At 39.1% G+C, this 17421-nt stretch overlaps 1 protein-coding gene across 4 annotated transcripts in view; it reads left to right on the plus strand.

The window, feature by feature from the left end:
* Positions 1–17421, plus strand: part of LOC149086305 (uncharacterized) — a 190067-nt gene that overhangs the window by 167366 nt on the left and 5280 nt on the right. For 3 of the 4 annotated variants that reach the window (XM_089232327.1, XM_089232329.1, XM_089232330.1), the window contains 3 exons: positions 2311–2535; positions 12927–13108; positions 15228–15326. In XM_089232327.1, the coding sequence (XP_089088453.1) occupies positions 2311–2535; positions 12927–13108; positions 15228–15326 (506 nt within the window). The remainder of the gene's footprint in view (positions 1–2310; positions 2536–12926; positions 13109–15227; positions 15327–17421) is intronic. The other variant, XM_089232328.1, reaches the window with a different exon arrangement.

Here is a 17421-nt window from a genome sequence, read left to right on the forward strand (position 1 = left end):
TCTTTTTCGAAAAGAATTAGCTTTTCATATATCTTTCTATAAGTAACGATTACTACTGAAGGACCATTGTCATCAACGGTTGTGAAAATAGAGTTGACTGACAATCCATTGTATGACATGAATGTCGCTCTCCACTTGTTAATACAAGATATACGGAAGACTGGATGTTGTGAAGATATTTATTATTTGAGATGTTAATTTTTTAAGGAAGGAAAAAAAATCCATTGTATGATAATTACTTTCATAAAAAAATTTTAAGTATCGCTAACTGGCAAAAAAGTCTTTTGTATGTGTGTGTGTATATGTATATATAAAATTAAGAAGAAAGTGAAGAAAATCCAATAATTTAATTCAATATTTCTTTTAGAATGTATGTTATTATATATATAAACACTTCTCTAAATAATATGTTTTCAAAAATTTTTCTAGGAAACAATAGATTTCCAACAATTAGTTTTCCAAAAACTTTCTAGGTAACGATTGTTTTCCAAAAATTTTCTAGGAAACAATTACTTTAGGAAGATTTCTAACAGTTGGCTGATGCGAACGTGTGTTTAGGAACAATAACAAATTCAACTGCCCTTGCGAGGAATCCAACCCACGTCCTTTCACTTTCTGGGTGAGCGCCCTGGACTACAAAGGTAACAAATATCTCAATCTTTCCTTGAAGCTTGTGTGCACTGAACGGGACCGTGCATGGACGATTGGATCTAACTCGGCCAAAGCTCGCAATTGCTGACACAAGCTCCAAGGAAAGATCGAGATATTCGTTGCTTTTGTAGTCTAGTGGTCTTGGGCGTTGGTTCGATTCCCCGTAAGAGATCAGTTGTATTTTCTCTCCTTCCTAAATACGTCTTCGCATCAGCCAGCTGTTAAAAACCGTATGGATAGTGGAGTGTGGCATCATCCTTGCACGCGCTCGAACAGTTGTTTTCCAAAACCTTTCTTGGTAACAATTGTTTTCCAACAATTTTCTAGATAACAATAGTTTCCAAAAAAAAATCTAGATTAGGGACTCTGTGACAACAATGACTTTTAAAATTATCTTCTACGCCACAACTGTTGGTTAAAAAATACTTTTCATGATAATGTTTTTTTAAATAATTTTCTACTTAATTTTTTTTTTTTTTTATAATTTTCTATAAGACTGCTGCCTTCTAAAATAATTTTTTACGTAACAATATGACTTCCCAAACAAAGTATTGTTAGTTCTGTTTTTTTCGTTAATAATCAAGTAGTATAACATGCAAGGCCATATTTTAAGGAACTGAAAGCGGAACATCCAGCTAATCATTGTTAATTATAGCACAATGATATCGCCCATCATCTCACCAACAGAAAAACTAAAATCACTAATTTAAGATCAATACAAGGACGTATGTGTCCAGTCATGGTATAAGTAAAATCACGGCCTCTGTTTTACATCCTATAATGCAATATTACTACGTTCAAGACACTCCGAAACTTATTTTGTTATGGAAGAAGGAATGCGGATTGAACCTGCTCATTTGATGTTTCTTTTGAAATAATCCTGTGCAATTATTCATTTTTGCCATTTTTCATACGAAGACATAAATGCGGATTACAAGCCTTTTTTTATCACATCCTCCAGTGCTTTCGTCGCTGGACTTCTTCGGAAGCTAAGAATCGATGCCCCTCAAGCAAATTCTTTTTCCGGTGAAAAAGTCACATGAGGCAAGATCTGGGGGGAATAAGCTGGTTGTGGAAGTGCCGGAATGAGATGTTTCGCCAAGGTAATCTGGCACCAGGAGGGACCTGTGAGCCGGCGCATTATCGGAGGGTGTGACAAAAAAGGCTTTCAATGCGCATTTACATCTTTGCATGAACAATGGTAAAAATGTGCTCAGGGTAGTTACTTCAAAATCAGTTACTTACCAAATAAACAGATTCTATCTCTATTCATTCTTTCGTAATAAAATAGGTTTTGGAGGTTTCTGAAAGTGAATTTATTATCATAATCAAATTTTTTTTCTAATTTGAAATCCGTGAGAACGTCTGTTTTATTTTAAAAAAATTCTAGCATTTTATAAAATTTGGAAGGCAGAGCCTTCAAAATACGTATGACTGGTATCTTTACTAAATATAAGAAATTATTTTATAATCAAATAGATAAACAGTCACATAGACAATGTACGATGTTTCAAACAACCTGTTGATTTAGAGCTCGTGAATCGCCTTTTATGATTTTTTTTGGAGCATTTTCGATCGATATCCACGAGTTTCTTTTCTACATCGATCTGTTTGCTTAATATTTTTTTCCTCTCTTTTTGTGCCTCTAATCGATTTTAGAGGAACGCCTCTTGACGATATTAGACGGAATCAGATCCGAAACCAGAGCCAGAGAAAAACAGAGAGAGGAGCTGCTTCGCCGAATAAAGCAACTCCAGAGCAGGGTTGCACAGCAACGCGAACAAGGTGAGGAGTCTGACAACAACAACAACAACAACAACAATGACCAGAACAGATGTCTACGAAGTCTGCCGAAATTCGCCAAAAGGGCAGATTCCGCTGCAGGCAAGGCCTATCCTTTTCAAGAACAAAAAAATTACCGTCTTTTTTCTTTCTCTTATTCTTTTATCTTTTGATAATGTGCATGCATTTATCTTTTATTTATATCAAAAAGGCGTTGAATAACTAGAATGTATCACAACATTAACTATATTGTCCTCAAATCACGGGGGGTACAGATCAATGGCCGAATCAAATAAATCGAGCTTAATTTAGGGCAGAATACGTATTGGTCCATTATGGGCAAGATTTCGTGTCACAAAGCCATTAACATCCCCATCTTTTTTTTTTCTTTAATCACTCTAAAATAACAGGTTTTACTTCATCAGACGGAAAACACATCGTTAATGGTGGGGGTGGGAAGGGAGGTGCATGCAAATTGCAGGTCAACAATAAAAGAGAAAGGAAATGACCAATGAAAACAGTAAAAAATATTTTACTTCATATTCGATGTTGATTTCGCAGAAAAATTCGAGTTTTAGTACATTACCATTTCTGCAAACATCGATAACGTTCTGCTGTTGTCACGACTGGAATGTTTTAGAGAACTGGCGTTGTCTGAAACAAAGAAGAAGTTCACAGAACTTACCCCCTCGGAAAAGGACACCAGAAAATTAGTTGCGATAAGAGTAGAGACTATCTCTTCCAAACATATTTCAAGTTAATTTTTAAATAATGGCATTTAGTTGAAATAAATTCAATAAAAACATTTTAAGTAATATTATTTCAATTTTTCAAAGTGAAAATTCGGAGGGGTTGTGAAAAGTAAGGATGTGGTTATAGTGGAGCATAGAGGTAAGCAGTACCAGAATTGCTACTTGGAAGGAAAAAAAATGCGTAGGGATGAAGGAAGAGACGTCCGCGCATAGCAAAAGAGGAGGAGGATAGAGACGATAGTAGGAGGGGTTCTGAAATGTACGAGCGTGATGATGATCCTTCTGCAGAAGAAGGAAGGGAAAAAATGGAAGAAACAGACTAATCAGCAGATAGGGAAAATCAGCAGATCCAGGTGAAAACAAACCGGATTGTTCAAGTCGCGCACCTCGTTCAGTGGTCTATTTTTCTTCTTCGTCTCGCTTCTCGCGATTGTGTGGTGTAGAACAAAAACATGAAAACCAGACGCGCCTCCACGTTAAGATTCCATAGTAGAACAAAAACAATACAATTGTTTGCGTCACTATTCTCTATTATACACTCCCGTACCTCTTGATCACCCCATTATTTGTGTGGCCTTAGAATACGTGGTCCAACAGCAACAGCGCACTTTTTGTTTCGAAGATTTTTCGCATGCAATAGATTTTACTTGTAGATTTATTTTTATTAGACACTTTTGCTCAATCGACTATAAAAAAATGACACTTAATTACTTTACAACATCCATTTATTTCACAGATGGATCATTCTCACGAAATTGGCCTAAACTGTTTCCCCAGCAGTTAACATTAAATGTACAGTATACGGCATAGAACTTTTTTTTTTTGCTCGTCACTTTCTATAAAAAACCTGTGTCTGGCACACACAAGTCACCTCTCTATTTATCATTTTTTCATCGATACATTTTTAAAATTTTGCTTGAACAAATTTTCATTTCTTAAGGAAATGTCCTCCGGACCGTCTCCAGCTCACTTTTTTAAATTTCAAAATGATAACTTTTACCATCTTAAAACAAGAATGCATTCTTAATTTCAATAATATATATGTTTGGGATCGGTATATTTTCATGTTTCATTTTCCTTATCATTTCAAACACAGGGTGTTTCAAAAAGAATCATCCGATTTGAAACGCGTATATTACGAAAAATATTGAACACTGAAGATTAATTTTATATTACATGGCTAAACAAGAAGTTTTTTTAAAAACCAAATTAAAGGTGCTCAATATGTCTACCTTATGATGCAGGGCATACGGTAGTCAAATTCGTCTCAAACTTTTGCGAGCATGTTTGCATCCACTGCGAGTGAATTTCTGTGGACTACGTGCGAAACTCTGTTGGATGCACTCCCTCCCCATTTTGGTCTGACATGCGGGGACGGCCAGGGATTTCCCTTTACGCAGACAACCCAAGTCTCGGAATTGTTTATAACGTCGCCTAATGCTCTGAGTGGTACTAAGTTCAACACCAGAGTATTGTCGAAGAAAAGCACGATGAACAGTTGTTACGTATTCACACTTTGCGAAGCTTAGAACACAAACGATTTCTGTTGTGCAGTCTTGACAAACACTAAGTGGCGGTCGAAGGAAGAGCGTTAGCGCTACCTGTCGGCAACTTCGTGAAACTCGAGATTTCCTTCTTTCTACCTGTATATTATTCGATCAAAACGGATTAAAAGCCGAATAGTGGATTCTTTTTGAAACACCCTGTATTTTTCTTGAATAGTTCATAACCAAATGACAATTATCTCCCTGCTTTTTTCCCCATTTATGACATTGGAAAAACATCGGTTTAAATCCTAAAACACCAGTTGTCAGCTATCAAATTTCGTGTTGAAAAGGTTAAGAAGAAAGTAACCCTCTCACTTGAATTTCCTTTTGCATAAATTAGAATTTCACAAATTAGATTGAATCAAGAAAATCACACTATAATTTAGATCTTTTACAGTGAAAATATCCGTCAAAAATTATTTCAGTGACGTGTTTATGCTGCCCGCAAAAGAATTGACGGAAATAATACAAGATGGACGAGAAACTATGGGCACATTTTAAAAATTAATAACAAGTCAACAAATTTTGACATAAAAATACGCAGTTTTTGCACTAAAATACTTATTAATTATTTAAATACATTTAAAGACAGGTGGTTTTTTTTTGATAAATTAAAAAAAGATATTTCACTCGCAGGTGGCGCTGTAAAACGAAAAACTTGACATAACATATAAAATGCAACACTGTGTATAATTAATGTTTATGACTGGATTGGATTGGATTTTCAATTTATTGGCGCAAGGACCAATTTGGTCAAACTGCGCCAAAGCAAGACATAAAAATGAGAAAAATGTCATTCTGTCATGTCAAAAAACTAAAACATATAAAACGGAACATGAAACGTAAAACAATGACATAAATTGTAAAAACTATAATTTGTCGTATAAACCAATGGCTTTGATGAATTTAAAAATGCGAGATGCATCGCTATTGTCATTTAAAATGTCATGAAGTGAAAGATGACTATGACCAAAAGCGGTCGTAAAATGATGACGATGATGTGAACAAGTAAAAGCATGAGCAATGGTCAATGGACTTTGACAATGAGGGCACTCTGGTTGACTCTCTCGTAATAATAAATATGATTGTGTGAGGCGACTGTGTCCTATGCGCAACCGGGCAAGCAGAACTTCCTCCTTTCGGTTAGTCCTGCAGCTCGAACGCCAGTGGCCAAGTGTGGGCTTGATGGCATGAAGTTTATTATTAACTTGATTGTTCCAATGATCCTGCCAGCGGTGATGCATCACTTCCCGGAGGATTGAGAAGTGGTCACTGGCAGGTACCAAAAGGTTATTGTCAATGTTAGTTGTTGTTCGAGCTGCGGTGTCTGCTTTTTCGTTGCCCGGTATTCCTACATGACCTGGTACCCAGTATAATTTTACTGTGGTACCATGATGAATGAGGTAATGCAGTTCATGAAAAATGGCATGAATGAATGGATGAGTGTGAAACGTACAGGAACACAGTGCTTGTAACGCGCTGAGAGAGTCACTATAAATGATGCATCGTCGGTGGCGTTTGCGTCGTATATGACGTAGAGCCTGAAGGATTGCGTACAGTTCTGCCGAATAAATAGAGAATGTGTCTTGAAGTTTGAAAGATGTCTCCTCACAGCAGATGTAGGCACAACCGACATGCCCAGGGCTCTTGGAGCCGTCGGTATATATGGGGAAGTACCTATTGTACCTACCCCTGTGCCTAAAGAATATCTGTCGATATATGACATCTGCTGTGGTGGCTCTAGGGTATAATGATAATGAAAGAGAGACATCTGGCAGAGACTGCTCCCATGGTGCCAGTTGCCAAGCAACTGGGGCCACACGACTGATGTCTAATTCTAGTTCTTCCACAAGTGCCCTCATACGAAGACCGTAAGATGGAACACATGAAGGGCGAGCAGCAAATAGTCTATGAAATGAGGGATTAAAAATGACACGATGAAGTGGATGACCTGGTAAAGACTTCATTTTGATATAATATTTCAAAGAAAGTTGTTGGCGTCTTGATGTCAGTGATGGCTCGTTGCATTCGACATACAGGCTCTCCATTGGAGACGTCCGGAATGCTCCAGAACAAATCCGCAGGGCGAGATGGTGGACTGGGTCGAGCACACTCAGATAGCTCCGAGGTGCCGACCCGTATACAATGGAGCCGTAGTCGAGCTTCGATCTTATTAAAGCTTTATATAAGTGAAGGAGCGACTTACGGTCAGCTCCCCACGATGTAGAAGAGATGACCTTCAAGAGGTTCATCGTCTTCATGCAACGAGCTCTTAATTGCGCAATTTGAGGTTTAAATGTAAGTTTCTTGTCAAATGAAATGCCGAGGAATTTTGTATTCTCTACAATAGGTATTTGACTATTATTTAAAAATAATTGTGGGTCATCATGAAGCTCACGACGCCGGCAAAAATGCACAGCGACGGTTTTGTCAGCGGAGAAAGAGAAACCGTTATCATGAGCCCACTTGCTGATCTTGTTGAGAGAAGTTTGTAATTGTCTCTCGGCTGACCTCATATTCACTGATTGATATGATATTAACAGATCATCCACGTAAAGTGCGCCAGTGACTGACAACGGGAGTTGGTTCAACACCCCGTTGAGTCTCAAAATAAAAAGTGTCACACTTAAAATACTACCTTGAGGTACACCTTGTTCTTGAATTTGGGGAGTTGATAATGTGCTTCCGATCCGTACCTGGAAGATGCGGCGAGCAAGAAAGTTCTTAATGAAAATGGGCAAGTTGCCCCGCAAGCCGCAATTATAGAGGTCGGAGAGAATTCCGTGCCTCCAAGTACGATCGTAGGCCTTTTCTATATCGAAAAATATGGCTAGCATATGCTCCCTCTTCACAAATGCTTGTCTTATTGATGTCTCAAGGCGTAACATATTGCAAGTTGTGGACCTGAACCGTCTAAAGCCGCTTTGATGTTTAGATAAAATATTGTTAACCTCAAGGTAGTGCATAAGGCGATAGTTGACCATGCGTTCCATGAGCTTACATAGACAACTGGTCAAAGCAATAGGTCGGTAACTATTAGGTTGCTGAGGATTTTTGCCAGGCTTCGGGAATGCAAGAACAATGGCTGTTCGCCAGGTGTCAGGAAATGAATGACTGACCCAGATCCGATTAAATAATATGAGTAAATGTGACAGTGATTCTGGTGATAGATGCCGAATCATGGAATAATGAATGGCATCGGGCCCTACAGCTGAGTCAGGACTTCGCTGCAAGGCCGTCGTCAGTTCATGAAGGGTGAACAATGAATTGTACCCCTCCGGTGTAAAAGGCCGGAAGGTGTACGATGTACGTTCGGCTGATGATTTAATGGGATGAAACGATGGGGGATAGTTCGCATCACTGGAGACAGCGGCGAAATGGGCGGCGATGGTATCCGCAATATCCCTCATATCGCTGATAATAGTGCCATTGGCATTTAAAATGGTAAGTGGATGAGACTGATAATGACCATTGATTTTTCGGATCCGGTCCCAAATGACTTTAGATGAAGTAGATGAATTGATTCCCGTGGTAAACTTTCGCCAGGACTCGCGTTGAGCCTGGCGCCTGGTTCTTCTCGCTATCGCCTTTGCTTTTAAAAATGCCAACTTGTTGTCATGGGTAGGATACCGCCGGAACCTACTCCATGCTTTCTTTTGTGCTTTAATAGTAAGATTACATTCGTGGTTCCACCAAGGTTTAGGAAATTTAGGAAGTTTCGAGGAGACTTTGGGTATTGTTTCATTGGCTGCTGAGATCATACAACTGGTCACAAGGTCGACACAATGGTCGACGTCGGGTTGCGAAACCATATCCTCCGTGATTTCTGCCTTGACCGTGAAGTCTGCCCATCGGGCGGCCACAAGCTTCCACCGAGGAGGACCCTCAGGTATGCTATGGCTTCGATCAAGGCACTTAACCACTAGAGGAAAATGATTGCTCCCGTGGAGGTCCGGATCAACCGACCATGACCAGTTCGGCAAGAGTGAAGGTGAACATAACGATAAATCTATTGCAGTGAAACTATTGTTTGGGGCATGGAAATGAGTGAAACTGCCATCATTCATGATGGCGAGGTCCATGTCTTCTAACAGCCGTTCTACCATTTCCCCACGAGGGGTGTTGCTGTTAGAACCCCATATTATGTTATGAGCATTGAAGTCTCCAAGAAGAAAAAATGGTGGAGGTAATTGATCAATCAGATCTTCTAGATCTCTCTGTAAAACGGTGTCATTTGGTGGCAAATAAATAGAACAGATGGTAATTCTTAGGCCTGTAGAGATTTCCACCGCGATGGCTTGCAGGTTCGTGCGCAGCGTTAAAACGCGCGACGACACGTGATGTGGAACCAGCAGAGCAACACCGCGGCAAGCTCTACTCCCGTCATCGTAGTCAATACGAAAGAGGGAATGTCGCCTGATGTTCCATGTCTCCGAGGGCTTCGTAAAAGTTTCCTGGAGTGCCACGCAAACAGGATGATAACGATTGATCAAATCCTTGAGATCTTCATAATTGGATCTAAGACCACGAATGTTCCATTGAATTATGTTGGCCATAAATTAAGTAGAATTAGACGGTTCAAGATCTTTAAATTTATTCCGGTCTAGTTTACGGCGAGTAGTACCGGAATCTGATCTATTGTCAAGCTCCATGTCACCAATTGATTTGTCATCAAGAAGTGACACATTCTTCATGGATGGACATTTCAGCGCTCTCTGTACAGCTTTTCGTGAATATCCGGTCTTGAATGGTTTCTTTTTTGATTTGTTTGCAGAGTTGATTTTTGGTTTAGTATCTGTAGTTATTTTGAATGTGTTAGCCGTTGCTTTTCCCACTTCTTCTTCGGAGGTAATGGACTCCCTCCGGAATCCAGCGGAGCAACAGCAGCCACAACTATTGCACGGTTGGTTAGATGATGATGTTTGAGTTGATGTGTCAGCTATTGGTTCAGTCTGAGTTGTTACAGATGCTTTGGTGACAGTGTTAGTCTTATTAGCTGACGATGGGTTTGCTACCATATTAGAGTATGATCTAGTACCTATTGGAGTTTGGTTAGAGGTTATACGACGGCGTGCTTCGATATATGAGATGTTGTTAAGGACCTTGATCTTCTGGATCTCTTTTTCTTCATTCCATTTCGGACACTTTCTGTCAAATGCGGGGTGAATGCCACCGCAATTGACGCACTTGAATGATGTTGAAGTGCAGTTGTCCGAAATGTGGTCCTTCTCACCGCATTTTGCGCAGGTGGGTTGACTTCGGCACGCCGTTCGTGAGTGACCGAATTTCTGGCAGTTAAAGCATCTAACAGGGTTAGGAATGTATGGGCGGATTTTGAGGCTATAATAGCCTATCTTAATATCTTTCGGCAATGTCGGTGATGAGAATGTCAGGATTATGTTACGTGATGGAGCTGGATTGCCATCTTTGCGGCTCATGATATGCTTGGCAGATGTTACGCCTTGAGACGCCAGCTCTTCTGTTAGTAGTTCTTCATCCATGTTAATCAAGTTAGTATCTGAAATGACACCACGTGAATAATTCAACGTGGGATGAATTTTTGCTGTTATGGGAATATTCCCAAGAGATGTGAGCTTTTGAATAAGTTCGGATTGTTTCGGTGTGTTAGTTTCAATTAGAAGGTCTCCTGAACGAAGAGCCTTCACTGATTTTAATGTGCCTATTGCGCCGTAGAGAGCTTTGTCTATTAAGAATGGTGATGCTTTGGCCAGAGGTTTATCGGTGTCAGTAGAATGCAAGAAGAAAAATGAAACAGTAGGAGCAGGTTCAGTGACAATTGTTTCGCTCATAGCTATACGTTGACGTTTTGGTGCATTTGTATTTTTCCCCATTTTGGAGATAGTTTGTTCGGCCCCTACCGACCATGCCCACCATGGAGCCCTACGAGGGGACGCGCACACGTAACCGGTGAAGGTTAGTGGCAACGCCAGGTTAGGTAGGAACTATACACCACCGAAACAGGCGAGCAGACGCGTTCCAGATCCAAGAGCGACGTGAAGCAGCACCAAGAAACCTCACGAAGTCCGGCAGGCACGGTCCCTCTACCTGCCCAGTAGTGTAACCCCTTCAGCCACCGAGGCGACCAGCCGATTGACCCAGACGGGGCTAATCCAGGCCTCCCGTTTCGGCTGAATCCGAGGCCAAAGCTAGCGCATCAGGCTAACCAGGATCCCCATCTCCAGCCTTACGGGTCTCCACGCACGGCAAACACGCAGGTAGACAGCGTCCCGGATGGAGCATACGCTAGAAGCAATGCCCCATCCGGGAGGACCCCTCCCCGCCGGAGCGGGGCCCACAATGAGGGGTTGGACACAGAAGACAAACATGTACAGGACGAAACGAGACGCAAGACATGTACTGCAAGATGTGTAAAAATAAACATGTAATTTGGGCTATTGAAGGTGAAGTATATGAGCACAAAAAGCGATGACAATGACGTGTGATAGATTTGGCGTTACCCAGGGTGCACCACGAGGAGGCCTATCACATTACACCCCAATGTTTATGACAATTTTCGTTACATAAAACTATACCATATTTCAATATAAATGTTTTTTTTTGTTCGGGCTACATCTAAATGGGTGAATGCTTATTTTGAAATATGGTAGTTTTATGTAATAAATTGCCATTATTATGTTCTGCATTTTATGGGTTATGTCAAGTTTCTTATACTTACGAGTGAAATTTGAACTTTTAACTGAGTGAAAAGATTTTTAGAACAGTAGAAGTATATTTAGATACTTTTTTTTTATAAAGAAAGAACTTTTTTATAGAAAAATCAAAAAAAAAAAATCTAGGTCATGAGTCTTATGAGTATATTAGTGCAAACCGCACCTTTTTATGACAATTGGTTGATTTGTAACTAACCCTTCAATACCCGAGTATTTATATTTTGGAGTTTTCAAAATGTTTTATGCATTTTTGATATCCAAAAAATACATTCAAAGCATAAATGTCAGCAAATCTCAATTCAGCTCAGTCAGTTTTTCAATTTTTTTCCAATTTGCAATTTTTTTGTGTGATGAAATTCTTCACTTCATTCTAATTTTTTCAGCCAAGATGATGCAGGGTATATTCATCTTCACATACAATTTTTTCCGGAATTTTATTGCTAAATTTTATGTAATAAATCAGATTTTTCCCGGTGGCACTTTCTCCTAGAAGCCCCATCTTAAAAAACCTTAAAAGTTTAACTTTCTTACTTTCTTGTGACGTAAGTGCTACCCTCTGATGAACGCCCCCAAAGTTCATTTTCACCTATTTCTTACTCAAAACTTGCACATTCCTTCAAGTCACAGCTTAATTCCCTGCGGTAAAAAAAAAAAATCCTACGGGAAGAAAAACTTTTTTTTTCTTTTTTTCTGCTCCGAAGCGTGAATGAGGACGTCTCCCATTTCAAGCATTTGAAAAAGTCTCTCACCAGAGAATAGGCAAACCTACAACACGATACTCACATAACACTAAAATTAAATCATTTCCATATTTACTTCAGAAAATGGAGGACAGATGGCAGCACGAACACCAAAGAAGCGCATTTCGACAATAACATAAATACGTTTAGGGTCACACATAAACTCAAAACACACGTGCCGATTCGTTAGAAATTCCGTTGAGGAATGTGTACGAGGTGCATGATCGGTTAAGTAGTAGTAGTATTGAGAAAACCAAACCCACACATTTATGGCACCAGGGCGTGTAGAAAGGTTAATTTTTAAAATGCGTCCAGGACTTCTCGTCCACACTGTATTTTTACCGAAATTCGGGGTTCAAGTTGAAATGAAAACGTCGTGTAATTTAAGTTGCACGATGTGTAAATGAGATAATTCAACATTAAAATGGGGGTTAGTCGAAAGGAAACCTAAACGTTGTGTAAGTCGTAGAAACGGGGTTCCTATATAATAGGAAAATCGGCTCGAAACTCTTCGAATTCGTTGAATCGTTTAGGAAATCTGGAAAAAACTAGGATGAAATTGAATCTCATCTGTCCATCAAAACGAATGGCAATTCAGAGTAGTAAGAAGGATTATATGATTGAAATGTTTCAGGACATCCAATAAATTACGTTTATACTGAACCCTTCACAGTCCTGTGATCATCAAAAATGTTTTCGATTTGAATGTTTTTGATGATTTTTGAACAATTTTGTTTCCACTTTTTGTTGTTGTTGCTGTAGTGCGCGAAATGTGGCGGAAGAGATACCTGGAAGCCAAGAAGGTCACTCCGAGGTTGGAAGAAGAATGCTCCCGCCTCCGGCAGGAGCTGGAGAAGCTCCACCGCGAGCTCCTGGCCAAGGTCCAAGCTGGAGTTTGGGCTCTCTTGACCATTTCCGGTAAAACCGAGAAGCCTTCCAATAAAGTAAGTTTTCAAACTTTCTGATCGCGGTCAAAATGTTTTGAAACTTACCGAGAAATATCAAAGTTTTAGTTTAAATAACCAAAGATATCCGACTCTCACGACTTTGTGATTCAAAACATCCTATACTCCTACAGTCCGATTTCTTTACTGCCAAATGTATCTAAATCAAGGGTCCACAACCTTTTCAGACAACTGACCAGATATTCCGCAGTTCCGCCGCTCGCGGGCCAGAAACTTGTGTATAAATGTTGGCCATATGACCAGTATTTTACGAGATATTCGGGTAATTTTTGGCCATCCCAACTTTTTGTTATAGAATGTTCCGTTTTTTCCCTCATTTTCAAAGAAGCTTAGTTGACTTTTTCAAATGAGGAATCAAGAATTAGGATTATTTTATGACTTGTAAATCATAATTAATTATATATATATATATATATATATATATATTCTCATTTCACACGTACATATTTGTGAAACATATACATTTTTACAAGATATACAGAAGACTGGATGTTGTGAAGATATTTATTATTTGAGATGTTGATTTTTTAAGGAAGGAAAAAACTCTCTGCCTCTACCGGGAGAGTTTTTTCCTTCCTTAAAAAATCAACATCTCAAATAATAAATATCTTCACAACATCCAGTCTTCTGTATATCTTGTATTAACAAGTTGAGAGCGACATTCATGTCATATACATTTTTTTTGGCGGATAACATTTTAACTTGCAGCACCCATAATTTTCCGCCAGTGATAATTTTTCAGCAGTTTTAACGATAGTTACAACGTCACTTGCCTTTCATAATGTTTTTGGCTGCAATTGACAACTTTACTGGTCTTTGGCAACTTTTATGGCTCTTATTGCAACATTAATTGCCTTGGACGGTCTTTTCGGATGTAATTAGCAACTTCAGTTGCATTTGACAATTTTTTGACTGCAGTTGAGCAGTTATATATTCTGGAAATGTATAAAATAAGTGTCATGCATTGTGAAAAAAAACATATGCATCTTAAATAGTTGCAAGCTACCCAGATGGAAGCTGAATTGTAATAAGTTCGTGGGAACTCTGCACCATCATTAAAAACTAATTATTTTAAGATCAACGCTTTTAAACGGGCCGCACGTCGACCGAGGAAGAAAAGCGTCCGGTTTAGGCCATTACCCTGGAAATCATTGAAAAAGTCCTTGGTATCATTATGGAAGATCCCAGATTGAAGTTTCTTGAGGTAGCAGATGTTGTAGGCATTTAATAGAACGGATTCACGATATTCTCCGTAGGAAACTGAAAATGGAAATGCTTTGCGCAATTGGGTGCCGGGATCGGTCACGATTTATCAAAAGCGAAAGCAAAACGCATTAAAAAGAACAATAATTGTCAGTATCGGCTCGTAACACTAAAGATTTTCGGCGTTGGATTTTGGCCATGAGTTAAACATGGATTCACCACTGTACACCAGAGTCAAATCAGCAGTCAATGAAGCGTGGTGAAACGGCACCAAACAAAGCGAAGGCTGTTCTGTCTGCAAGGAAAGTAAACCCACATATTTTAAGGATTTTCTCAAGGCGATGTCTACAGAAACTACTTCCGAAAGCATCAGACGTTAATAAGAAAACATTGTGTCATAATTTTTGGGAATTAGAAAGAACAGCTGCAAGTGAAACGGTCAAGATTGGCGCACAAACAAAGCTTTGTTTTAGTAATATTACAATGTTCCACCTCACAGATCCCCTATTGCAATGGTTGAAGTGTGTGAATCAGGTTTTGCACCAATCTTTCATCAACCAAATTCTACACATTTGCCCCCCCCCCCCCATGTGAAGTTTGGCTTCAATTGGAAAAAAGAAATGTCATCAAATGAAGAGAGGCCATCGCAGCGGTAAATGACTTCTTTGAGGGTTATAGAAAACGTAATTTTCTGAAGGGATAAGGAAATAGGAAACTCACTGGAGAAGTGGTAAAAGAGCTTGAAGGAGAGAATGTTCAAAAATGAAATGTAATGCACATTTACTGCGTTTCTTTTTTCAATTATTTACGTGTTTAAAATTTCTCAATTATTTGTGTCATAAAATAATAATCCATTTGAAAACTCATAATCATTTTGTTTCTTTATATTTAAAAGCTTAGCTATAAGATAATGATTGCCCGTCTTCTTCAAGAAATTGAGGATCTTTCGAGGCGGGTAGAAGGCACCAGACTCAAACTACACACAGAAGTCAAGGTAAGTTTCTTATAATTGTGCATGATAGTTAGTTAGATACTTACTTGTCTATATAGGAGGCTTTGGTTTTACCCGCATTTACGCTGTTTCTTCTCAACGTTTCGCTGTTTTTTGAATTCGAATACCTCAGCAAATACAGCCCTTGAAAAACGTGGAAGTTTTTTTTTTTTGTTGGCCTCGGGAGAAACAGGGTTACAAACTTTCTAAATGGGGTTTTGAGGCCAGTGTGTCTGCATGAAAAGTTAATTTTCTATATTTTGATAACTATACAACTCCTTGCAATATGGAAAGACTTAACTGAGTTCTACACGTCATTTAGATACTTTTTCTAATTGGAAGTAGCCTATGCCTCTAGGATCAACGATTCACCAATAAAATGTTGTCTATGGACTTTCCTTACTATACCGTATGTAAAATTGATTTTCTCTGTGTATGTGTATGTTCTCGACACAAATCTACAATTTTTGACCGATCTTCCCCAAGTATATCAAACAGGATCCGACTTGAACGATAGGCGACTTTAAAAGTTCGTCAACGCTGGACAAATGCCCGAAATAGGCTTAAAACTATCGGATAACAATGGTTCCACGGCCTGAACAATGACTTTTCGAATGATTATTTTGGTACCGTGGTTCCCAAACAATGCGTTTCAGACATGTTTATCACTTTGCAATAGTTTGCCACATCTCTTATGCTCCCAGTATATGGAGAAAACCCGGGTAATGTCGGCTATTTTAGGTACCCACACGGGTAAATGGTTTATATCCCGGGAGGGACAGCGCCTGGGTCGCGTCTGGTCTGTCGGATATTTTAGGTAGTTAGCTTAAAAACATAGAAAACCTTATTTGTTCAGCAATCAGAATTTTGCTAACAACAACAAGTGCAACTGTAATATTTGGTTCTTAAGCGATTCTAAAAAACTTTGATAGTCGATTTCAATCTGACTCCCTAACCTAACCAGTCACATGTAGTTGTGCATCCGTTTCGAGTTCGTATGATTAGTGACGTCTAGGTTTCTAGATATTATGGTTATGAGTTGGACACAGTGTCCAACTCATAACCACTGTGTTAGAATGTTTTAGATGAGTGGTTCTCCTGGAGCCAGGTCGCCCTAGACTTTGTATTTTGGTGGGCTTCCTCTGTAACGAATTCATAGTGTGTAATTCGCGGTTTGTTTACATTGGTACCTCGTATTATTAGCATGTTGTGCTTAGATTTGATACTGTCGTGAACACATGACTCAGGAAAACGTCAAAAATTTAGTCAAGTACCAAAGAAACATCAATTTATAGCTGTTGTGTGCGGGTGGAATCAATAAGTGACGAACTATTCAATCTAATTTTCCGAATCTCAAAAAATGTTTATAAATTGATAAAAATTGAATTTGCCGCCTGACAGTCGAGTGGTTAAGGAGCTGGCCTCTCACTGTTCAGGCCTGGGTTCGAATCCCGGTTCGTGTATGGATGTGTACTGAGTCTTAACAAATTCCCTGGACGGATCATGCTGATCCCTTGGAAAATACGGCGGGATCACCTTAAAAAAATATATATAGCAACTTTCTTTTGCGCGTTATTTAATGCCCTGTTCGGCTGCGGCTAATATTTAACTTTAGTTTCATTTTATATTTGAAAGACTCAAAAACAAAACTAAAAAATAATTTCGTTTACAACATTTCGCGCAACGTAATGTTGTAAACGAAATTATCATGATTTAGCAATAACTTTTAATTTGAATATCTTCTTAAACGTTCTCGTGAATCACGGCCACGATACTGTGCAGAGTTTGGGCGGTCTTGATGGTACACCCTGTTGTGTCGATTTTCAGTGCTGCCATCTATATTTAAAAAGTTCTATATAGATGACAGCACCGCCAGATATGTTTTACTACGAACCTTGGCGAGAAATATAGCAATACAAAATATGCAGTGACTTAAAATGTACTTACTTAAAATGTATTTTACGGGGAAGGGGGGGGGGAATAAGTAGGATGAATATATACGGGTCGTCGTCAATTAGAAGCAAGTCGGAGCGCCAAACTTCTCAAGGAGGCCTACCTTTCTTCATGGGAAAAAAACCTCCTTATCTAGAAATATTAT

The sequence above is a fragment of the Pholcus phalangioides genome, unplaced genomic scaffold (genome assembly GCF_987345545.1).
Source record: "Pholcus phalangioides strain wild (caught in Gottingen) unplaced genomic scaffold, Ppha-v1.0 ptg000005l_1, whole genome shotgun sequence".
In the NCBI taxonomy this organism is placed as follows: Eukaryota; Metazoa; Arthropoda; class Arachnida; order Araneae; family Pholcidae; genus Pholcus; species Pholcus phalangioides.